General features: G+C 38.0%; 1 protein-coding gene across 6 annotated transcripts in view; it reads left to right on the forward strand.

The window, feature by feature from the left end:
- Positions 1-19,482, forward strand: part of LOC135102406 (insulin-like growth factor-binding protein complex acid labile subunit) — a 22,453-nt gene extending 2,971 nt beyond the window's left edge. For 5 of the 6 annotated variants that reach the window (XM_064007666.1, XM_064007663.1, XM_064007667.1 and 2 more), the window contains 19 exons: positions 464-570; positions 1,275-1,332; positions 1,451-1,642; positions 7,167-7,373; positions 7,504-7,653; positions 8,026-8,210; positions 8,373-8,614; positions 9,685-9,865; positions 11,751-11,867; positions 12,246-12,431; positions 12,782-12,920; positions 13,971-14,043; positions 14,191-14,251; positions 15,080-15,174; positions 16,014-16,135; positions 16,407-16,499; positions 17,985-18,045; positions 18,398-18,486; positions 19,211-19,482. In XM_064007666.1, the coding sequence (XP_063863736.1) occupies positions 464-570; positions 1,275-1,332; positions 1,451-1,642; positions 7,167-7,373; positions 7,504-7,653; positions 8,026-8,210; positions 8,373-8,614; positions 9,685-9,865; positions 11,751-11,867; positions 12,246-12,431; positions 12,782-12,920; positions 13,971-14,043; positions 14,191-14,251; positions 15,080-15,174; positions 16,014-16,135; positions 16,407-16,499; positions 17,985-18,045; positions 18,398-18,486; positions 19,211-19,278 (2,426 nt within the window). In that variant the 3' untranslated portion in view covers positions 19,279-19,482. Of the gene's footprint in view, positions 1-463; positions 571-1,274; positions 1,333-1,450; positions 1,643-7,166; positions 7,374-7,503; positions 7,654-8,025; positions 8,211-8,372; positions 8,615-9,684; positions 9,866-11,750; positions 11,868-12,245; positions 12,432-12,781; positions 12,921-13,970; positions 14,044-14,190; positions 14,252-15,079; positions 15,175-16,013; positions 16,136-16,406; positions 16,500-17,984; positions 18,046-18,397; positions 18,487-19,210 lie in introns of those variants that run through there. The other variant, XR_010269647.1, reaches the window with a different exon arrangement.
- Positions 19,483-21,191: the final 1,709 nt, after the last annotated feature.

Raw genomic sequence — 21,191 nt, forward strand, 5'->3', positions numbered from 1 at the left:
CCTGAAGCTGCATCATCATATAGACAGAAGCTAGCATTCAAACATTCAGTTTACAAATTTAGTAGCTCTAAATTCCCAAAACCTCAGGCAGTGGTATGGCAAGGAAGATAAACCTCAGGCAGTGGTATGGCAAGGAAGATTGCCTTTGATCAAGGGATTCCCAGGTATTGAAGACAGCTGGAAAAATGTTCAGAATTCTCTTACCACTTCATCTTACTGTGCTCCATATACAGGCTTGTAAACTTCAACTTCGATGGGGTCTCATTTTGCACTGAGGTGGCCAGACATGAATATCAAGGAAACATCTATATACTCTATAATATACACTGCCTAAAATAGTATATCTTATTGACTTGTGTCTTTAATCCTGTTTACCATTTACCAAAAAATTAATATATGCATGGTTATTGAACATCAATGGGAAATGGGTAAACAAGAATATGGCCTTCTTTTGTATCTGCAGACAGGAAACTGAAGCAAGTGTTGGAGGAGATGCCAGCTCTTCAGTACCTTGACATTTCCTTCAGCAAACTCCATCACCTGGAGCCAAGCACCTTCCAGGAGAACTCTGTAAGTGCAGCTAAGTTTGATACTTTGTTATACAAAAGTATAAGTATAAGTACTCTCTCTCTCTCTCTCTCTCTCTCTCTCTCTCTCTCTCTCTCTCTCTCTCTCTCTCTCTCTCTCTCTCTCTCTCTCTCTCTCTCTCTCTCTCTCTCTCTCTCTCTCTCTCTCTCTCTCTCTCTCTAACTACAACAATCATGAGAGCTAGTGAGAGCAGTACAGGCAAAATGAAAATTTAATGAAATCCTCAAAATGCATCACTGATACTGTTATTGGCAACAAAAATGTGCCTTATATAATATTATATATATATATATATATATATATATATATATATATATATATATATATATATATATATATATATATATATATATATATATATATATATATATATATATATATATATATATATATATATATATATATATATATATATATATATATATATATATATATATTTTTTTTTTTTTTTAGTATATGTATGGGCAGGAGATTCTTTCTTATACATGTTTCACTAAATGTTATTGCTAGTGTAGCATTTATTATTTTCTTAAATATATTTTCTTTAAATCTTTTAAGAGTCTTATTCTCTCATGAAATCTCGTTGATGACTGCCGTAGCTAGTCATGCCTGCTATATTGTGATTTTGGGTTAACCCTTCCTCAGTAGCTGTGTTAGTAGTGATGTTAGATGATTTCATTCAACAGAAGCTGCAGACACTAAATGTTGCTGGGAACGAGCTCATAAGTCTTTCATTAGATGGAGGTAAGACGGAAGATCAATCAGAGGAAAGATATTAGTGTAAAATGTCGATGCCCTTGAATTATTGTTATAAATATTGCAGATAGCCAATTGTTCATGGATGTGTAACTTTCTCCTGTAGGTCTCCTTCAGCACCTGGTGCACTTGAACATATCACACTGTTCTATGGAGCAGTTACGAATTGAGAATGTGCCTGAAGAGACGATGCAGACCAACCTCAGTCTTGTTGATCTCTCCCACAACTACCTAACCAGCCTCCCTGCCTCCTTTATGAACATCATATCTGATAGTCATGTTCGTTTGAACATTTCAGGTTAGTTGCAGTCTCTCTCTCTCTCTCTCTCTCTCTCTCTCTCTCTCTCTCTCTCTCTCTCTCTCTCTCTCTCTCTCTCTCTCTCTCTCTCTCTCTCTCTCTCTCTCTCTCTCTCTCTCTCTCTCTCTCTCTCTCTCTCTCTCTCTCTCTCTCTCTCTCTCTCTCTCTCTCTCTCTCTCTCTCTCTCTCTCTCTCTCTCTCTCTCTCTCTCTCTCTCTCTCTCTCTCTCTCTCTCTCTCTCTCTCTCTCTCTCTCTCTCTCTCTCTCTCTCTCTCTCTCTCTCTCTCTCTCTCTCTCTCTCTCTCTCTCTCTCTCTCTCTCTCTCTCTCTCATTCTCTCATTCTCTCATTCTCTCTCTCTCTCTCTCTCTCTCTCTCTCTCTCTCTCTCTCTCTCTCTCTCTCTCTCTCTCTCTCTCTCTCTCTCTCTCTCTCTCTCTCTGTGTGTGTGTGTCTGTGTGTGTGTGTGTGTGTGTGTGTGTGTGTGTGTGTGTGTGTGTGTGTGTGTGTCCATCATTAAAAACATTAAAAATTAGATTCACATAAAAGAATCTGTATGTATTAAAGGACTAATGTATGCATGTAGATTATGATTATTATTAGCATAATTATTTTTAAGTGATTGTTATACAGTAAAATCCCTCTCATCCGGCATTTGAGTATCTGGCAGCTTCAAGTATCCGGTACATTTTTCCCCAAGCCTTAAAATCAATAAAAAATCAATGTGTACTCATAAAATCGATTAAAATTCCCGCACGAGGCATACTTTGTCCCCTCGCCACCAGAGCGCACTGCTTCGTGCCACCCGCGGCCCACTGCACTGTGTTTACTCAGTGACTCAGTCCCGCGTGTGCACTGTTTATCACCTGACGCCTTCATCATGCCTAAAGTTGTAGAAAAGAGGAAGCGTGTTGTGCTTACACTTAAGCAGCTGATCAGATCAGCTGCTGATTAAGAACAGCTGATCTTTGTTATGGTAAGATGCGTGAGTGTAGGGTGGTGATTGTGGACATAATTTCACTTCTATTCAAGTATCCGGCAATATTCAAGTATCCGGCATGTCGGCGGTCCCGTTGATGCTGGATAAGAGGGATTTTACTGTAATTATGCTTTGCTTTCTCTTTCCACCAAGGACTGATCAGGCTAAGAGTGTGAATATTGTGTGTTTGAGTGTGTGGTGTTTTGTGCTGGCCATCCTATGTGATACTGTTGGCCTGATATATAGATAGATAGATAGGTATAATCATCATCATTATTATTATTTTGTCTATCTATGCTTGGCTGGTGTTCCTGCAAAGGGCTGAAGCAAATTGCCCATATACCCATACTGAGCCACACCCTGCCAAAGGTCCTTAATGTTACATCACATTCATTCACAGCTGCTCCATGTTTATTCCTATCATAGGTCACCATTTTCCACAAGCATCCATCATGTATCTAATGTTCTTTTCACATAACTTTCCATGCCATTTCAGGTCTTCCTTCTATTCTCTTCAACAAATATTATTTTCCTTTCAATATATGCAGACCATCACAACATTTCCTGCTCTGCTTGATTGCTTACTCTTTTTCAATACCAGTTCTCTCCTGCACTGCCTCACTGTATACATATTTCCTCACATGTTCCTCAGAAACCCAATTTCCATTACATAGAATTGTTTTTTTCTCATCTCTGCTCTATTATCCCATATTTCAATCTCTTACAATGGTGTCATCACCATTGCACTCTTACACAACCTTCTCTTAATTAATTTCAAGTAACTTAAGCTAAGTAGTGTTAATTCCTTCCTACATTTTTCTTTTCTTTTTTTATTTTTTACGTAGGAAGGACACTGGCCAAGGGAAACAAAAATCCAATAAAAAAAAATGCCCACTGAAATGCCAGTCCCACAAAAGGGTCAAAACAGTGGTCAAAAATTGATGAATAAGTGTCTTGAAACCTCCCTCTTGAAGGAATTCAAGTCATAGGAAGGTGGAAATACAGAAGCAGGCAGGGAGTTCCAGAGTTTACCAGAGAAAGGGATGAATGATGGAGAATACTGGTTAACTCTTGCGTTAGAGAGGTGGACAGAATAGGGGTGAGAGAAAGAAGAAAGTCTTGTGCAATGAGGCCGCGGAAGGAGGGGAGGCATGCAGTTAGCAAGATCAGAAGAGCAGTTAGCATGAAAATAGCGGTAGAAGACAGCTAGATATGCAACATTGCGGCGGTGAGAGAGAGGCTGAAGACAGTCAGTTAGAGGAGAGGAGTTGATGAGACAAAAAGCTTTTGATTCCACCCTGTCTAGAAGAGCAGTATGAGTGGAACCCCCCCAGACATGTGAAGCATACTCCATACATGGATGGATAAGGCCCTTGTACAGAGTTAGCAGCTGGGGGGGTGAGAAAAACTGGCGGAGACGTCTCAGAACACCTAACTTCATAGAAGCTGTTTTAGCTAGAGATGAGATGTTTCCAGTTCAGATTATAAGTAAAGGACAGACTGAGTATGTTCAGTGTAGAAGAGGGGGACAGTTGAGTGTCATTGAAGAAGAGGGGATAGTTGTCTGGAAGGTTGTGTTGAGTTGATAGATGGAGGAATTGAGTTTTTGAGACATTGAACAATACCAAGTTTGCTCTGCCCCAATCAGAAATTTTAGAAAGATCAGAAGTCAAGCGTTCTGTGGCTTCCCTGCGTGATATGTTTACCTCCTGAAGTGTTGGGCGTCTATGAAAAGACGTGGAAAAGTGCAGGGTGGTATCATCAGCGTAGGAGTGGATAGGACAAGAAGTTTGGTTTAGAAGATCATTAATGAATAATAAGAAGAGAGTGGGTGACAGGACAGAACCCTGAGGAACACCACTGTTAATAGATTTAGGAGAAGAACAGTGACCGTCTACCACAGCAGCAATAGAACGGTCAGAAAGGAAACTTGAGATGAAGTTACAGAGAGAAGAATAGAAACCGTAGGAGGGTAGTTTGGAAATCAAAGCTTTGTGCCAGACTCTATCAGAAGCTTTTGATATGTCCAAGGCAACAGCAAAAGTTTCACCAAAATCTCTAAAAGAGGATAACCAAGACTCAGTAAGGAAAGCCAGAAGATCACCAGTAGAACAGGCTTGACGGAACCCATACTGGTGATCAGATAGAAGGTTGTGAAGTGATAGATGTTTAAGAATCTTCCTGTTGAGGATAGATTCAAAAACTTTAGATAGGCAGGAAATTAAAGCAATAGGACGGTTGTTTGAGGGATTAGAACGGTCACCCTTTTTAGGAACAGGTTGAATGTAGGCAAACTTCCAGCAAGAAGGAAAGGTAGATGTTGACAGACAGAGCTGAAAGAGTTTGACTAGGCAAGGTGCAAGCACGGAGGCACAGTTTCAGAGAACAATAGGAGGGACCCCATCAGGTCCATAAGCCTTCCGAGGGTTTAGGCCAGTGAGGGCATGGAAAACATCATTGTGAAGAATTTTAATAGGTGGCATGAAGTAGTCAGAGGGTGGAGGAGAGGGAGGAACAATCCCAGAATCGTCCAAGGTAGAGTTTTTAGCAAAGGTTTGAGCGAAGAGTTCAGCTTTAGAAATAGATGTGATTGCAGTGGTGCCATCTGGTTGAAATAAAGGAGGGAAAGAAGAAGAAGCAAAGTTATTGGAGATATTTTTAGCTAGATGCCAGAAGTCATGAGGGGAGTTAGATCTTGAAAGGTTTTGACATTTTCTGTTAATGAAGGAGTTTTTGGCTAGTTGAAGAACAGACTTGGCATGGTTCCAGACAGAAATATAAAGTGCTTGAGATTCTGGTGATGGAAGGCTTAAATACCTTTTGTGGGCCACCTCTCTATCATGTATAGCACGAGAACAAGCTGTGTTAAACCAAGGTTTAGAAGGTTTACGATGAGAAAAAGAGTGAGGAATGTACGCCTCCGTGCCAGACACTATCACCCCTGTTATGCGCTCAGCACACAAAGACTGGTCTCTGACATGGAAGCAGTAGTCACTCCAAGGAAAATAGCAAAATACCTCCTCAGGTCCCCCCAGCTAGCAGAGGCAAAATGCCAGAGGCACCTTCACTTAGGGGGATCCTGAGGAGGGATTGGAGTGATAGGACAAGATAAAGATATGAGATTGTGATCGGAGGAGCCCAACGGAGAAGAAAGGGTGACAGCATAAGCAGAAGGATTAGAGGTCAGGAAAAGGTCAAGAATGTTGGGTGTATCTCCAAGACGGTCAGGAATACGAGTAGGGTGTTGCACCAATTGCTCTAGGTCATGGAGGATAGCAAAGTTGTAGGCTAGTTCACCAGTATGGTCAGAGAAGGGAGAGGAAAGCCAAAGCTGGTGATGAACATTGAAGTCTCCAAGAATGGAGATCTCTGCAAAAGGGAAGAGGGTCAGAATGTGCTCCACTTTGGAAGTTAAGTAGTCAAAGAATTTCTTATAATCAGAGGAGTTAGGTGAGAGGTATACAGCACAGATAAATTTAGTATGAGAGTGACTCTGTAGTCGTAGCCAGATGGTGGAAAACTCGGAAGATTCAAGAGCGTGGGCATGAGAGCAGGTTAAGTCATTGCACACATAAATGCAGCATCCAGCTTTGGATCGAAAATGAGGATAGAGAAAGTAGGAGGGAACAGAAAAGGGGCTACTGTCAGTTGCCTCAGACACCTGAGTTTCAGTGAGGAAAAGAAGATGAGGTTTAGAAGATGAGAGGTGGTGTTCTACAGATTGAAAATTAGATCTTAGACCGCGAATGTTGCAGAAGTTAATGAAGAAAAAGTTGAGGGGGGTGTCAAGACACTTAGGGTCGTTGACAGAAAGGCAGTCCGACCTGGTGACATTTATGGTCCCCTCCCCAGATGGGGACTCCGAGGCTGGTGTAGGAATTGCCATGATGATTTTAAAATTTTTGAGTGAAGGGTGTGTGTGTTATTAGGTGCTTGTAGTTTTGTGTGGAGGAAGAGAGTTGTCTTTAGAGGGCAGGCTGTGACTACTCCCTTGTGTTGTGAGACACAAAGGGAAACGTTCAGTGAGGTCACAGCTGGGTTTAATGATAAGTTCATAACACCCCCTGAACAGTGCTTGAGACCTCACTGGGAGTAATTATCATTTCGGTAGGTATCTACTGCCTCCTCCAGGGGTTTCATTCAGTTTAAATTTCACCTTTACATCTATTCCTCTATACACAGTAAGTAACATACAACCTATGATGCCACCTCAGGCAACTTAGCATTCAAAAGTATGATCAACCTCCAAGCATGTAACCTCTTGATACACTTCATTACTCTTAATCTCATTCTTTCTCAATTTCCTCCTTTCACACATTTATAGATTCCTCTACTAGCTGTCTCAATCTCTACTCTGCATCAGCTATTAGTGCAGCATCATCTGCATTCAGTATTTAATTTAGATTCCACTCAACATTCACTAGATATAGATTCCTATCCAACATTTTCATGTTCACTTTCCATACAACATCATTCATGTATAGAGAAAGCATCTAATGACTGATATAGTTAGATTATTAATATAATTTGTGGGTACTTCTGTGCAGAAAATCTGTGGAACAAGTCCTTCACACTGTGCTCCCTCTACCATTTGTGGAGCTATGCTACCAAGCATCCAGATATGATCCAAGGGGCTCAGAACCTTAGCAGTTGCTTTCGTCCTGATGAAGCCTTGAAGAAATGTGGCTGGGAGGAATGTCCAGCCACCTGCTCATGTGATCCGAGAACTAAAACAGTTAACTGTTCCTCCTCAGGTTAGAGATATGTCATTTTATATTAATTTTATATTAATGTGCCACTGCTACAAGATGGCCATGAGAAGATCAAGATAGCCTGATAGTATTCTGTAAGAAAAAGTAATGATTGGTTTAACCCTTGCCTTAGACCTGAAGACTGTTCCTTACCTTGGGCCCTCTGATGCTGAGATCCTCCTTCTGAAAAACAACACTTTGCTTAACATGAGTGGTATAGAATCTCCAGTGTGGTGCAAACTTAGGACAGTCATTGCAGATGGCAACAAAATATCATCAATCAGTAAGTACCAAACAGTTTGACAATTTCATGTTTATTACTTGTTTTTAAATTTAAGTAATAATTGATATTTTAACTTGCTCTGTACTTTGGCTCTATCTGACACCTGCCTTGAACTTTGTGAATTTTAGCATTGTTTGTAAGTTCCCACTATAGGAGAGCCAGGCCTCTTCATTCCTTGCATTTTTTAAAAAGCAACTAAAAGGGATGGAGCAAGAGGCTAGATATCTCCCTTTCTCTTTATTATTTATTCCTGACATGAAACAAGATTTAACCTCTTGTCATAAGTGTTTCCTGTTAAAGGAGATATTGACCTGGTATGTAGATAGATTGTAAGCAAGGCAATTTTGTAATTATGGCAACACCTTTTGATAGTGCCACCAGACACCATGGGCCACTGCATCTGTTCTGATCATGATGATTTTGATGATGAAGAAGGGAACTGCCTTCCCCAATCACTGAAGAAACTTTCACTGATACATAACAAAATCACAAACTTCTCCAACAGTGACTGCAAACTACTATATTCATTACAAGAACTGCACCTGTCTGATAATAAAGTAAGCATTGTGTTTATTGCAATACTTAGTTAATGCCTGTTCTGGTTTGAATATTTATCATGTGTTTTATTGTAATGAATTCCTTCTATGAATAATCACTAAAATTTTATAAATGAATTGTTACCTATAGATCTTTATTTAAGAGGCATGCATGCATTCCAGGTGGAGCATCTCAGAAGCCATGTGTGCAGCTCCTTGGAGCATCTGGAAGTCCTCCTTCTTGATAACAATGCTATTAGTGACCTGAAGGAGCAAGATGTTGCTCCTTACCCCAACCTCAGGGAGCTAGATCTCTCCTTTAACAAGATGGTCATCTTACCTTATCGCATCTTTGAATTTGTGCCCAGACTGACAGGGCTTAATGTGAGCAACAACAATCTCATGAATATCAGTACAGAGACCAGGTAATTGTGGATTTTGTTCCCAAATGCATGAAAAATTTCCCAGGAGATTGAAATTTATGTTCACCATCCATAAACTTGAGGATAACATGACAGAATTAACAAGAAAGCTGTGTAGCAAATATTGCAAGTTTATGAAGTGTGTAGAATTCTGGTAAGAACAGTGGATGGAAAGTTTTTATATGAAAAATTGAAGCATATAAATCATGTTTACACAGTGGCAGTATTATAGTCAGGTGCAAGACAGTCAGATCTTCAGAGTATTGCCACCCAATTGAGTATTGGGTAAACAGACTTGCAGTTACTGGTACATCCATTACAAGCAATATCTTGGATCATTCTAACCTTTATGTGGGTGCAGTGTTAGTGCACTTTCTATGGCAAAACTGAGATTTTTATTTATTTATTTTTATTTTATTTTTTTTTTTGTAGGAGGGGCACCAGCTAGAAAAGACAAATGTTAATTATTAGCCTTTTGATCTGGTAGACTCTGGATCAGTCTTATTAGTTACTTGCTAGTGTCCTTTTCATTCAGAAGATTGGAGAAAATGTTTAATAAGAGAACCAAAGATGATTGTTATCTCAGTCTACAAGGATGAAAGTAGCCAAATTTGAATTGAAGTATGATATATATGGTGGGTGCATGAGGATGACTTCCAGTGAAATGGGGAAGAGGGGCAGTAGGACACTGAAGTATGTGAGAAGAGATTGAGATGATAAGATCATGCAAGGACAGAAATAAATGGAGACTTCTGTTGCTGTCAGTCCTCTTCTGGAGAGTTCTAGGTAACTGGCATGAGATGTAGATAGATAATGTCAATAAAAATATAAATAGGGTATATTTAAGGAGATTGTTATGGTAATCTAGTATGCCTGTGAGATATAGATATGAAATGTAAGGGTTAAAAAAAAGTGTACAATAGTATGCTTGAGAATATTTATTGGGATTTAATGGCTCAAAATAATATAGGATGATATGAACAGTGTTAATGAAAATGCTTAGGTAAAGTATTAATTCAGATGTTAATCAACTTTCTTAGATATATTCTTTGTATTGATCTTAATTTTTTCAGCTTTCCAGAAACTCCCTTTACCTACAAGGTGACAAATTTTCCAAACAAACTTGACCTCAGCAACAACAAATTTGAAAAGATTGACTCTGTGCTTGGTTTTAAATACATTCCAAAACTGAAGGAGCTTCTCGTGGACAACAACCCTTGGAAATGCCATTGTGAAATTGTGAATAGAGTCATGGTAATGTTATTCTTACTTGTTTTCTGTCTACAGAGGAATGTAATAGTCTTATTTAATTCACTGAACAGATTTCTTCCTTTCATTTTCTAAGATATAAGATATAGTCTGTTATGAGAAACCATAAAAAAGATTAAGTGGAAAATCTTCCTATAACTTCCCAATAAGTACAGGGTTACTCCATCATCCAACATCCTAGGTTTTGCACAAGTCTGGCTGTCAAGCTTTCCACAAAAAAGTCACAAGATCAATTAAAATTTAACTATCAAACTCAGCAGCTCTCATTGGAGCTGCACAGCCTGTACTTCCCATGACATCTGTGTGATTGTGGCACCATACTACATTCTCGTTAACTTTGAGGCACTGAGAGCTCACCTGTCCTGCATTCAGGCTGCATGTCACTGCAGAACTGTTACTCCATTTCAGCAGGTAATCAGTCTGTTCTGCACAATGCTTGGCTCAGAGAATGAACAGAGGAAATGGGTGGAGCACCCTGTATGTTTATAGTTGGCGGTTGATAAGTAAACTAAAACAGTAGTATCTTCTCTGATCAGGTTGTTGAATTAGTCTTTCTTCAGCTCCAAAATATCTGTCACTTGCTTGATCTCTGCTTGATGGCAGAAGCAATCTCTTACAGTGGATTAGCAATTGCTTTTTCAAGAAACATGAGCCATAACATCTATGTCAGTCTTGTCAGTCTTGGCATGAACACCTCATCTTGAGATGTTCATGTTCATGTAACCAAAATGAATTTACAAAACAAAATGGATCCAGCACACAACCTGAATGCAGGGATGTGCCTTCTTATGCCTTGTTGTGGCAGAAATATAATTATTTAAAAAATATGGCTTCCACAGGTGGTGCAAGCATTGGTGGTGCTGAATGCAAGCATGGTGTGGTGAACATCAAGGACAAAGTAAACACAGGAACAGAAATTGAGAGAGGTGCATTGTGTGCCAGTATCTTGCTACAATCTTGTTGTGGAAAGACGACTTTCCCTGGCTTAAAAAGAAAAAAAAATGCCAGTAAAAGTTTTTAGCAGTTTTACAAACCAGCAAATTTCTCTTATCATGGGACAATATAAAGAAACCTAACTGATCATAGTGAATGAGATTGCTTGGGAGTGCTATAAAATGTGATATAGCTGTGGAAAGCCAATATTTGTATCATTATTATTGACTTAAACAATGATGCAACTTAGTTGTCAATTATGGTATGATTTCTTGTATTTAATGTATTTTTTACATGCATTTTAGCATTAGATTTTTTAAGCTATTCATGTATATAAAGAACTAGTTCTCCATAACAAATTCCCTTTGGTCTCATCAAGGTTGATAGTTTAATTTGCATTTTGAATGTAGAGTTAACAAAAATGAGGTAGAATGTATTGTAAAGGCAAATTGGGGTCTCTAGTATGTAGATTCAGGACAAAATAACTGTAAAAACATTTTGTAAAAATTAGAAAGTTGCAAGTCTGACACATCTACATAAATTATAAACATTTTAGTGTACCATAGAGTTGTCTGCTTAGCTAGAAGTATTCTCTCTGAACTCCAGTCTGATAAAAAGTCTAGATATGACCTTCATGGAACTGACAATTGCTTCCCATTTGTCATTTGTTATATTTACCAAATGCTCTTACACACTTTCTTTTTTTGTGGAAGAGGTTTTTACTTTCCTTAAGTCCATACCTGTTGTAACCAGACAATCAAAATCAAGGCAATTCATCTGGCCTGACTGTGAAAGAATCATTCCTGAAGTATTCCATTGTGGGTCCAGCCCTCTGGCAATTCCTCATTTATGGCTTGACCCTCCAGATCAATTTCTTAGTATTTTAAAATGCAAGTTGATGTCATTACCTAACCTGCATGATGCATCAACATTTCAGGCACAGGTGTTTCAGAAGTTACGGCATACAGCAATGGTGAATGCAGTGGAAAGCGCCATCTGTCAAGAACCTTCTGATATGAAGGGTATAAAGATGAATGACCGCCAAATTTCAGAAGTATGGCTGCTGGAAAGTTTGTGTCCTTTACATGCTGCTTCTCCTATTGTTTGTTTCAGTTTAAGGTCAACATTTAATTAGCATTACTTTAGATCCACAATATACTAAAATTGGATTAAAAGGAGACATTAATGGACAAAAAAGTTGAGCAGAATAAACTGTAGATCTGAGATGTTAGTCATATCACAGTGTTTAAGTTATTGTGGAAATTCACTAATGCATAGGTAAAATGATCAAAATATATTTAAAGTAAGAAAACTTATTTGCTTGTAAGAACACAGTTATCTTAACTTGTGATAAGAGTTAATGAGCAAATAGGATTTTCTAACTACTTTTCAGTTCCAGGGGTGTAGCCAGAACTGTACCCAAATTTTTCAGGTATGCAGCAAAAACTGTACCAAGAAGGATTCACCATCAAACTCTGAGCTCCTTGCAACTATTGTGGCCATCCTAATTATTGTCATCCTGCTTGGACTGGTTATCCAAATTACATTTCAGAAGATCAGGCAAAAAACATTTGGCATATTGTGGTTGCCTCCTGCCAGAAATGATGCTACTCACAGGGTAAGTCTGTACTCTTCTTGATTTGCTTTTATTATTCCTTTGTTGACTGCTGTGACAGATTCATTAAATTTCATCTTTGATGGATTTTCTATACATTAAGAATTGCAAGTGAGAGAGGGAGACTTCTTTTAGAATATGAAAAAAAAAAAAAAATAATAATAATAATAAATAAATAGGAATATCATGGAATGGAATAGTGAGGAAGATGTGGAATGGCACCCATGGTAGAGTATGTACTGACAGGGTATTCTGGAGGCATTTCACCAATGTGGGATGGCCTCCTTAGAGGGCAGGGAGGTTTCAGATGATGATGATGATGATGAAGAATTTTACTTTCTTTCCCCTGTCAGAGGAACTACAGTGTGTGCATTGTCCATGCTTGGCAAGATAATGAAATGGTGAAAGCAGACTTGGTGGACCCACTCAAAAATCTTGGCTACTCAGTTTTATGGAATGACAGTGCCTACCCTCCAGGGGATAATGTTTCTGGTGAGGCTTGGCCATTTACTTTGTACTGTATCTTTGACTTTTATGGGTTTTATCACATTTGTCATTAAGTTTGATAATGTTTGTGAAACATGAATGTTTCCAAGGTCTTATTTCATTTGATCTTAACTTTTGGGGTTACAAAAGCTTGTTTAAAATATAATTCTGTATTCCAATACATATATGTGTATTACATACAATAGTCTAATTTATTCTCACATGTTATGTACTTGCATTTCATAAGATTCCTGATTGGTGAGATATTAGAATTTTTATGACTAGAAAAACTGTGCTAAGTGGTCATCTAATATATATATATATATATATATACAGTAAAATCCCTCTTATCCAGCATCAACAGGACTGCCGACATGCTGGATACTTGATATTGCCGGATACTTGAATAGAAGTGAAATTATGTCCACAATCACCACCCTACACTCATGCATCTTACCATAACAAAGATCAGCTGATCTTAATCAGCAGCTGATCTGATCAGCTGCTTAAGTCTAAGCACAACACGCTTCCTCTTTTCTACAACTTTAGGCATGATGAAGGCGTCAGGCGATAAACAGTGCACACGCGGGACTGAGTCACTGAGTAAACACAGTGCAGTGGGCCACGGGTGGCTCGAAGCAGTGTGCTCTGGTGGCGAGGGGACAAAGTATGCCTCGCGCGGGAATTTTAATAGATTTTATGAGTACACATTGATTTTTTATTGATTTTAAGGCTCAGGGAAAAATGTGCCGGATACTTGAAGCTGCCAGATACTCGAATGCCGGATGAGAGGGATTTTACTGTATATATATATATATATATATATATATATATATATATATATATATATATATATATATTTGTGTGTGTGTGTGTGTGTGTGTGTGTGTGTGTGTGTGTGTGTGTGTGGTGTGTGTGTGTGTGTGTGTGTGTGTGTGTGTGTGTGTGTGTGTGTGTGTGTGTGTGTGTGTGTGTACAGTGGTCCCCCGCTCATCCTTGGTATTAGGGGACAGCAACCACCACGATGACTGAAAATCAGTGATATTTTTCTTGCAGCAAGCATTGAGAGAGCAGTCACCAATTCCAGAAGAATGCTTGTTGTTGCTTCTAATAACTTAATGATATATGAGTAAGTGTTATATCCAGATAAATGTAGATTGATTGAGCCATTTCTGTTTGGTAAAGAAAAATAATGAAAATACAAGTCCACAATTCTTATAAAAGATTTTCTTCAGTGATTACATATATTCATATTTATAATTTATGTATTTCCCAGAAATGCGAAGAGAATAATTGAGAGAGGTCTGGATGAGGAGCGCTCTGTCCCTGGATTCAAGGTAAGGTGAGGGAAGGGAATAACCAGCAGGAAGGAACTGCTATGTTCTTTTCCATCACATTTGATATTCACGCATGTAAGGTATATAAATGAAAGGTGATGGCTTGTCTCTTCCAGAAGTAAGGGTAGTTATCCTTGACCTTATCATGTATGTACCACCTTTGTATTTTTAACTTTATTTACTGTTCTACCAAAGGGTGATGAATCACTCTTCCTGGGCCATTTTTTGTACCTTACATGTGATTATAGGCATTGTTTTTCCTAGAGATGACTAGTGAGCTTTTGTGGATGAGTGGATACTGGCACTGAGCTTTGTTTATCTGTTGATAACTTCAGTTATGGGGAGCATTCAGAGCCTTCTGGATGATGGGCTAATCTTTTTAAGTGCTTGCATGAACTTAACATCCAGAGTTGTGGATGTTGTATGTTCCCATAATGTTGTAATTTGAAATGAATGTAGGTTGTCGAAATACCTGAAAGATCTGTTGTGAATGATGGAAAAATACTGCACCAACTTGGATGTGGATAGTGGTCTTGTGAGGTTGTCATGCCCTGTCTTGGACCAGTATGGAAACACTGATGAATTGATTTTAAGGCAGGATGAATTGGCTGTGAGAGACTTTCTCCAGGTACCATACCTCTGTCAGGACACTCACAAAGACATGAGTCTGACACCTTTATCAGGCAGGCCAAGATGACATCAAATATAGATATGTACTGTAAACTGAATAAGTAAATGAGTGAATATATTAAATGCATGTCTCCATTTAACCTCTTGTAATAGTAAGTGTAGTAAATTTGTTTGCAACATGAAAGTATTTTCACACAGGTTGTGGCCCTTGTGATGGATGACCTTCCTCAGCGGCTGTACTCTGTTTTGTATGAAATTGTTGTGAAGCGGACACATATAACAAAGATGAACAGGTGAGGTCCAGTCACTATCAACTTGTGGGGGAAGGTAAAGAAGAGGAAAGCTGACAAATTATATATATATATATATATATATATATATATATATATATATATATATATATATATATATATATATATATATATATATATATATATATATATATAAAGTTGTACACATTCACACAAACTCCATTATACCTAACCATGTGGAGATCAATTACACAATATACGTACGTATATAATATATTTTTACAGCAAAATTCAGCAGCAAAGCTGGTTTACCTCAGCTACATTATAGTAAACTTCTCAATGTACCCTTCTCAAGATCCAATCAGATGAGGAAGAAACTCTTCTTGAGTCCTTCAGGATCACATCATCATTTGAAATGCTCTCATTTGAAATGCTCTCCATTTATTTTTGTCATGCACAACCATCCTTCCTTGCTCCACAGACATCCTTCTTGCTTCTGATGCTTCCTTTACACTGTCCATCAATCCTGTTTTTGTTCTCCCTTTTATCCTTGCATCTTTTGCATCATATCCAGTCATCTTCCTCACCAATCCTTTGACATCTCATTGTTACTCTTCCATTATTCCTACATGGTCAAACCATTATAACACTCCCTGTCTTCCTGGATTGAGCAACTCTTCCAACACCAATACTCCATTGCATGTTCTCATTTCTTACTCGATTCAGATCTTCATTATGTTCACTTTCCTCCTCTTTTCTGCTCCCAAATTCCATGTTTCATTCCCAGACAATGTAGTCATTACCATATAAATAACCAAGTTGACATCATAATCTTGGAAGCCTCTAACTCACCCTTGCATTTTTATTTATTACCTTGACAGCAATTACATCAGGGCAATTTGTAACATCCTTCCAGCCCCAGGGGCCATGCAGAACATCATCACCTTCACAGAGACAGATCTTTATTGTTTTCTGTTGCAACAGTGGGAGAAAGCTAAGAAAAGTAAGTATTCATTTTTGTTTTCAAGATTTAATTGTAATACTACAATAATACTTTGGTGTGCTGAGAGCTCCTTAATATTTTTTTCATATATCTATCAAATTTTTGCATCTATCAAACATCTAATTCCAGTGGGTAACAATGCATAGGTAGTCAGCTACCCTTGGCAACTTACTCCTCTTGTATTACAGCAATTTGTAATCATAAAACCCGGTTAAGTCCTCATGAGTGAGGTTCTGTTTACATGATTTAATCCTGAACTGTATCTTGACAGGAAAGCATCAGCGAGCCCAGCTGCAGGACATCTTCCCTGTACAGAACTCAGATCCCTGTGCTGGCAATGCAAGGTCTTCAAATACATCTTTCTGTAAGGATGATATTTCAGTGATCCACCTAACATTTACATTGTTGATCAGAATTTATAATGGGCACATGGACACTTAGTCAATTTTTGTATACCTGGATGTATAAACTGTTACTTTAGTCCTTAATAAAAAAAAAAAAAATTAATTAAAAAAAAAACACCAGAAACATTGGCCAGTTAATGAACCAGATACATAAACATACCTCATACTGATAACTAAATAGCATCTGTGGTTGTATTGTGCTGAGGAATAAGAACATTTAAAAAAAAAGGTTAGTATTACTGGAGTTTGAGAGAGAACTATGTACTGGTTTTACATTGGGCCACAAACATGTGGTCATCATATAACATTTTTGACCCTATCATCTAAATGGGAGAAGAATCTAACTCACACTATGTGATGATGAAAGCCATGGCCTGCTGATTAAGTGTGAACTCTTGGTTTTGTGAGAGTGGTATTTGGATTGTTCTTCCACAGAGCTATTCATTAGTGTTTATTTATCTTAAAAATTCTCATTAGAATCCATAGGGTTTACTTATCTATATAGCAGGCTGACATCACTCTTAGAGGGGCTTGGGATGTGATAAATTCATAGGCAATATCCAACCCTACCCTCAAGATGCCCTACAGAGAGAGAACCAATCTTCACATCCTCACTGGACCACATTGCATGAGGGCCAGTTATATTTCTTCATCAGAGCCATATAACAGAACTGTTAACCTCTGATGTACCATGATAGATTCAAGCCCTTCCTCACACCAGATCTGACTGGCTGATTGAATCAGATGGGGATAACCTCTGGTGGGACAATGGTGGGTTGTTGGCTAGTGGTGGTGGACCACTGGTGGGATGGTGGACTAGTGAAAGGAGGGAAGGGGTTTTGTCAATATTAGCGTCAGTATATAGACAGGCATCTTATTACAAGTGGTTTGAAAAAAAATGTATAGTGTAAACTCCTCTTTTCCTTGAGAACAGTCCAGTTTAGAAAAAAAAAATAAAAAATACAATAGTTGGAGTCATGGGGACTGAAGGTTGCACAACTGTATTTGGGTGACCTGCCTTCCCAACCTGAGCATGTGGTACACTTTAGGAATGCTCATCTCTATTCATAATGTGTATTGGCAGCAATGGAAAATATTAATAAATATAGTAAGTTTTCATTTCCAAAATAGTAGAATAATAAGTGTTGTTTGTATTTATAACTAATAGTGATGAATATTGCTAAAGTATACTGCATGCATGGTTTCAGGTAGGTAGGTGGCCAAAGAATGATGATGCAACCTTCAGTTTCTGTGACCAAGACTTGTAAATCAGCCAAAGATGACATGGTTACAAATAAGGATTGTGTGTGGTGAAGTGTTTCTGTTGACTTGTTCAGTTTAAGCACAAACATTTTATCTCTCATCTGAGGTATGAGGGATCTTTTACAGGATAGAATGCATTTGTATATGAATCTTTCATCTAATGTGTAAATTGTTTGTTTCAGGTGAAAGTGGTATTGCAGTGGCTTCTATTGCGGATGACTTCTGGGAAGCAGTGTGCTCAAGGTATTGACATTTTCATTATTGATTATGAAACAAAACAATTTGGCTAATAGAGATACAAAATGAAAGCTATCAGATAGACTAGACAAGAGGATGATAATGTAAAGCAAGCAGCACTGCCTATGATGCACAATTCATTCTGTGTAAAACTTGACCGCTGCTTGAAGAGCATCTTGGAAATTGATAAGTAGGACCACAAGAAGCTCCATCTTTTAATGATGCTTTTAAGTACTGAACAATAACTAGTACTAAAGGAGAATGTGACTAATCATTTCAGCAGTGTTTAAAATGATGAACCATTTGCTTAAACAGAAGCTAGGAAAAAGAGTTTCAAAATTGTTTTCTTCATCCCCAGGTCCCAAAGAAAATGTTCATCAGTAACAGCAACAGAGGAGCAGCTCCAAGCATGTTCCAATCACTACACACTGCAGATAAGCTGTGAAGGTTTGTATAAATGCTCACATGTTGTTTAGATTGCTACCTGATTATTTTATATTTTTACCTGCATTGCCAGAATATTGGCATGCATGACAGAAAGCTTCTATTGGTAGCAGTTAGTGTCAGTTAGCTGCATGCAAGTAGTTCTATATAATGTAGCCATTGGAGAAAGTAGTGAGCCTTTAATGTTGCAAGGCAGTGGAAAAATCCTATTGTCATTGCTACACCCTGTATGGTGAGAGGCAGCTGATTCATTGTGCATCTAATCATAGGGTACACTTTACTAAGAGAAAACTGTTAGTTGCTGCCACTGGTTTTTCAGCGTTCATAGGCATAGGAGAAGCTGCTGTTTGTTTTGCCAATTTACTTTCTTATTCAGGTTGGTATAGATGGGTAAAAGTATTACAATCAAGAGCTAAATTTGCATTGCTGAAAAAAGTTGAGTGAAGCTAAAATAAATCAGCAAGCTTATAGATTTCATGTGTTTAGCATGTAACTGAAGTGCTCAAAGCTAGAGGTGCACTGAGGGAGATGGAAACACCTTTCTTGGATTTTATTTCCAAAAGAAGATAAGAACTGATGTTTTGTCTGGGCTACACATCTTCTAGTGATCTCCCTCAGGTATATATGCAGATGGGTGAATACACATTATTATTATTATTATTATTATTATTATTATTATTATTATTATTATTATTATTATAATTGATGCATCTTTTAACATTACAAGATGAGGAAGTTATCCAGGTAGAAGGCTTCAGTCAAGTAAACAGTGAGGGACACTGCACACATTTGTAGGTGATGTGGTGATGGCAAAGCTTCTGCTGCATAGTTGTTGCAGTTTGAAAGTGGATCTTCGAAGAATGGATCACTGTCTTGTAACAAATTTTGTAGGTTACTATGTGTGTTTTCATATTTGTGTTTGAATCCCTTAAAAAAAAAGGGGGAGAGAGAGAGAGAGAGAGAGAGAGAGAGAGAGAGAGAGAGAGAGAGAGAGAGAGAGAGAGAGAGAGAGAGAGAGAGAGAGAGAGAAAATATATATATATATATACGAGTATATATATATATATATATATATATATATATATATATATATATATATATATATATATATATATATATATATATATATATATATATATATATATATATATATATATATATATATATATATATATATATATATATATATATATATATATATATATATATATATATATATATATATATATATATATATATATATATATATATATATATATATATATATATATATGTGTGTGTGTGTGTGTGTGTGTGTGTGTGTGTGTGTGTGTGTGTGTGTATTTACCTAGTTGTACCTAGTTGTATTGTACAGGGTCCAAACCAAAGCTCATAAGTCCTATCTCCATATCTCCAGCTATCCAGTTTCTCTTTAAATTTGCTCACACTAACAGCTTTAACTACCTCCTCACTTAAACTATTCCAGAGATCAATGCTTCGATACAAGAAACTATACATGTGTGTGTAAATACATAATTTGCTATTGCATGCATAAAGAATATACCATATAAAGAAAATTTTGTCTGGCATGGAGGCATACATTTCTCACTCTGGTGGGCAGGATAGATTCCATCGTGGCTGCTGTACTGGTGATCTTCTGGCTTTCCTTGCTGAGTCTTGGTCATCCTCTTTTAAGAATTTTGGTGAAACTTTTGCTGTTACCCTAGATATTTCAGAAGCATTTGATGGAGTCTGGTACAAAGCTTTAATTACCAAACTATCTTCTTGCATCTTCTGTCATTCTCTCTGTAACTTCATCTCAAGTTTCCTTTGTGATCATTCTCTTGTTGCTGTGTCTGTGTCACTGTTCTCCTAAGTTTATTAAAAGTGGTGGTCCTTAGAATTTCATCCTGTTACCCATTCTGTTGCTCATCAGTTATCTTTTATACCTAACTCATCATTCTTTCCACCCCTCTGCTGATGATTCCACTCTGCACTTTTCCACATCTTTTTAGACATCTAACCCCTCAAGAATTAAACAACTCACACAGGTAAGCCACAGAATGTCTAACTTCTGATCTTCCTAAAATTTCTGATCAGGGCAGAGCAAACTTAGTGTTCTTCAGTAACATTCAATTCTTTCCCTCTTCTACAACAAATATTACTTAGTCTGCTCTTTACTAATAATATAAACTGGAAGCTTCATACATCTCATCTCACTAAAACAGTTTCTGTAAAGTTCTATACAGCTTCAGTGTTGTGCTGCAAGTTGTGTTGTGCCCTCCTTGCTCATGTTCACCTTGTGTGTGTTGGGGTGCCAAGTTCATTCCCCCTGAGTGGCTGTGGTGTGACTTGTATTGGTGTGAGGCTTGTTGTGCTCACTTCTAGCCTTGTGTATTCTGTGTGAGTAGCTGAGTAACTCTGTACTCTGCAAGTGTGTGTGCCATGCTGGTGACTGCCTTTGGTGTCAGTAGTGGTGTCTGTGGTGACCTGCGAGTCTTGAGATAAGTGTGTCCTGTTCCTTAGTGATGAAATATATGTCTGAGCTGAGCATGTTAGTTTTTGTTTGTCCTTGCCTCACACTCTATTACACCAAACCCTTTGAGTTGCTTCCTTCCGCGTCATGGTGCCTGGTAATGGAGTGAGTGCTGTCCTGACAACTACTGCCTCCATGTGAATTGCTGCCAGGCTGGGTAAGAGTGTTACTAATGGCTGGAGAGAGAGAGAGA

Source organism: Scylla paramamosain, chromosome 7, assembly GCF_035594125.1.
Source record: "Scylla paramamosain isolate STU-SP2022 chromosome 7, ASM3559412v1, whole genome shotgun sequence".
Lineage (NCBI taxonomy): Eukaryota > Metazoa > Arthropoda > Malacostraca > Decapoda > Portunidae > Scylla > Scylla paramamosain.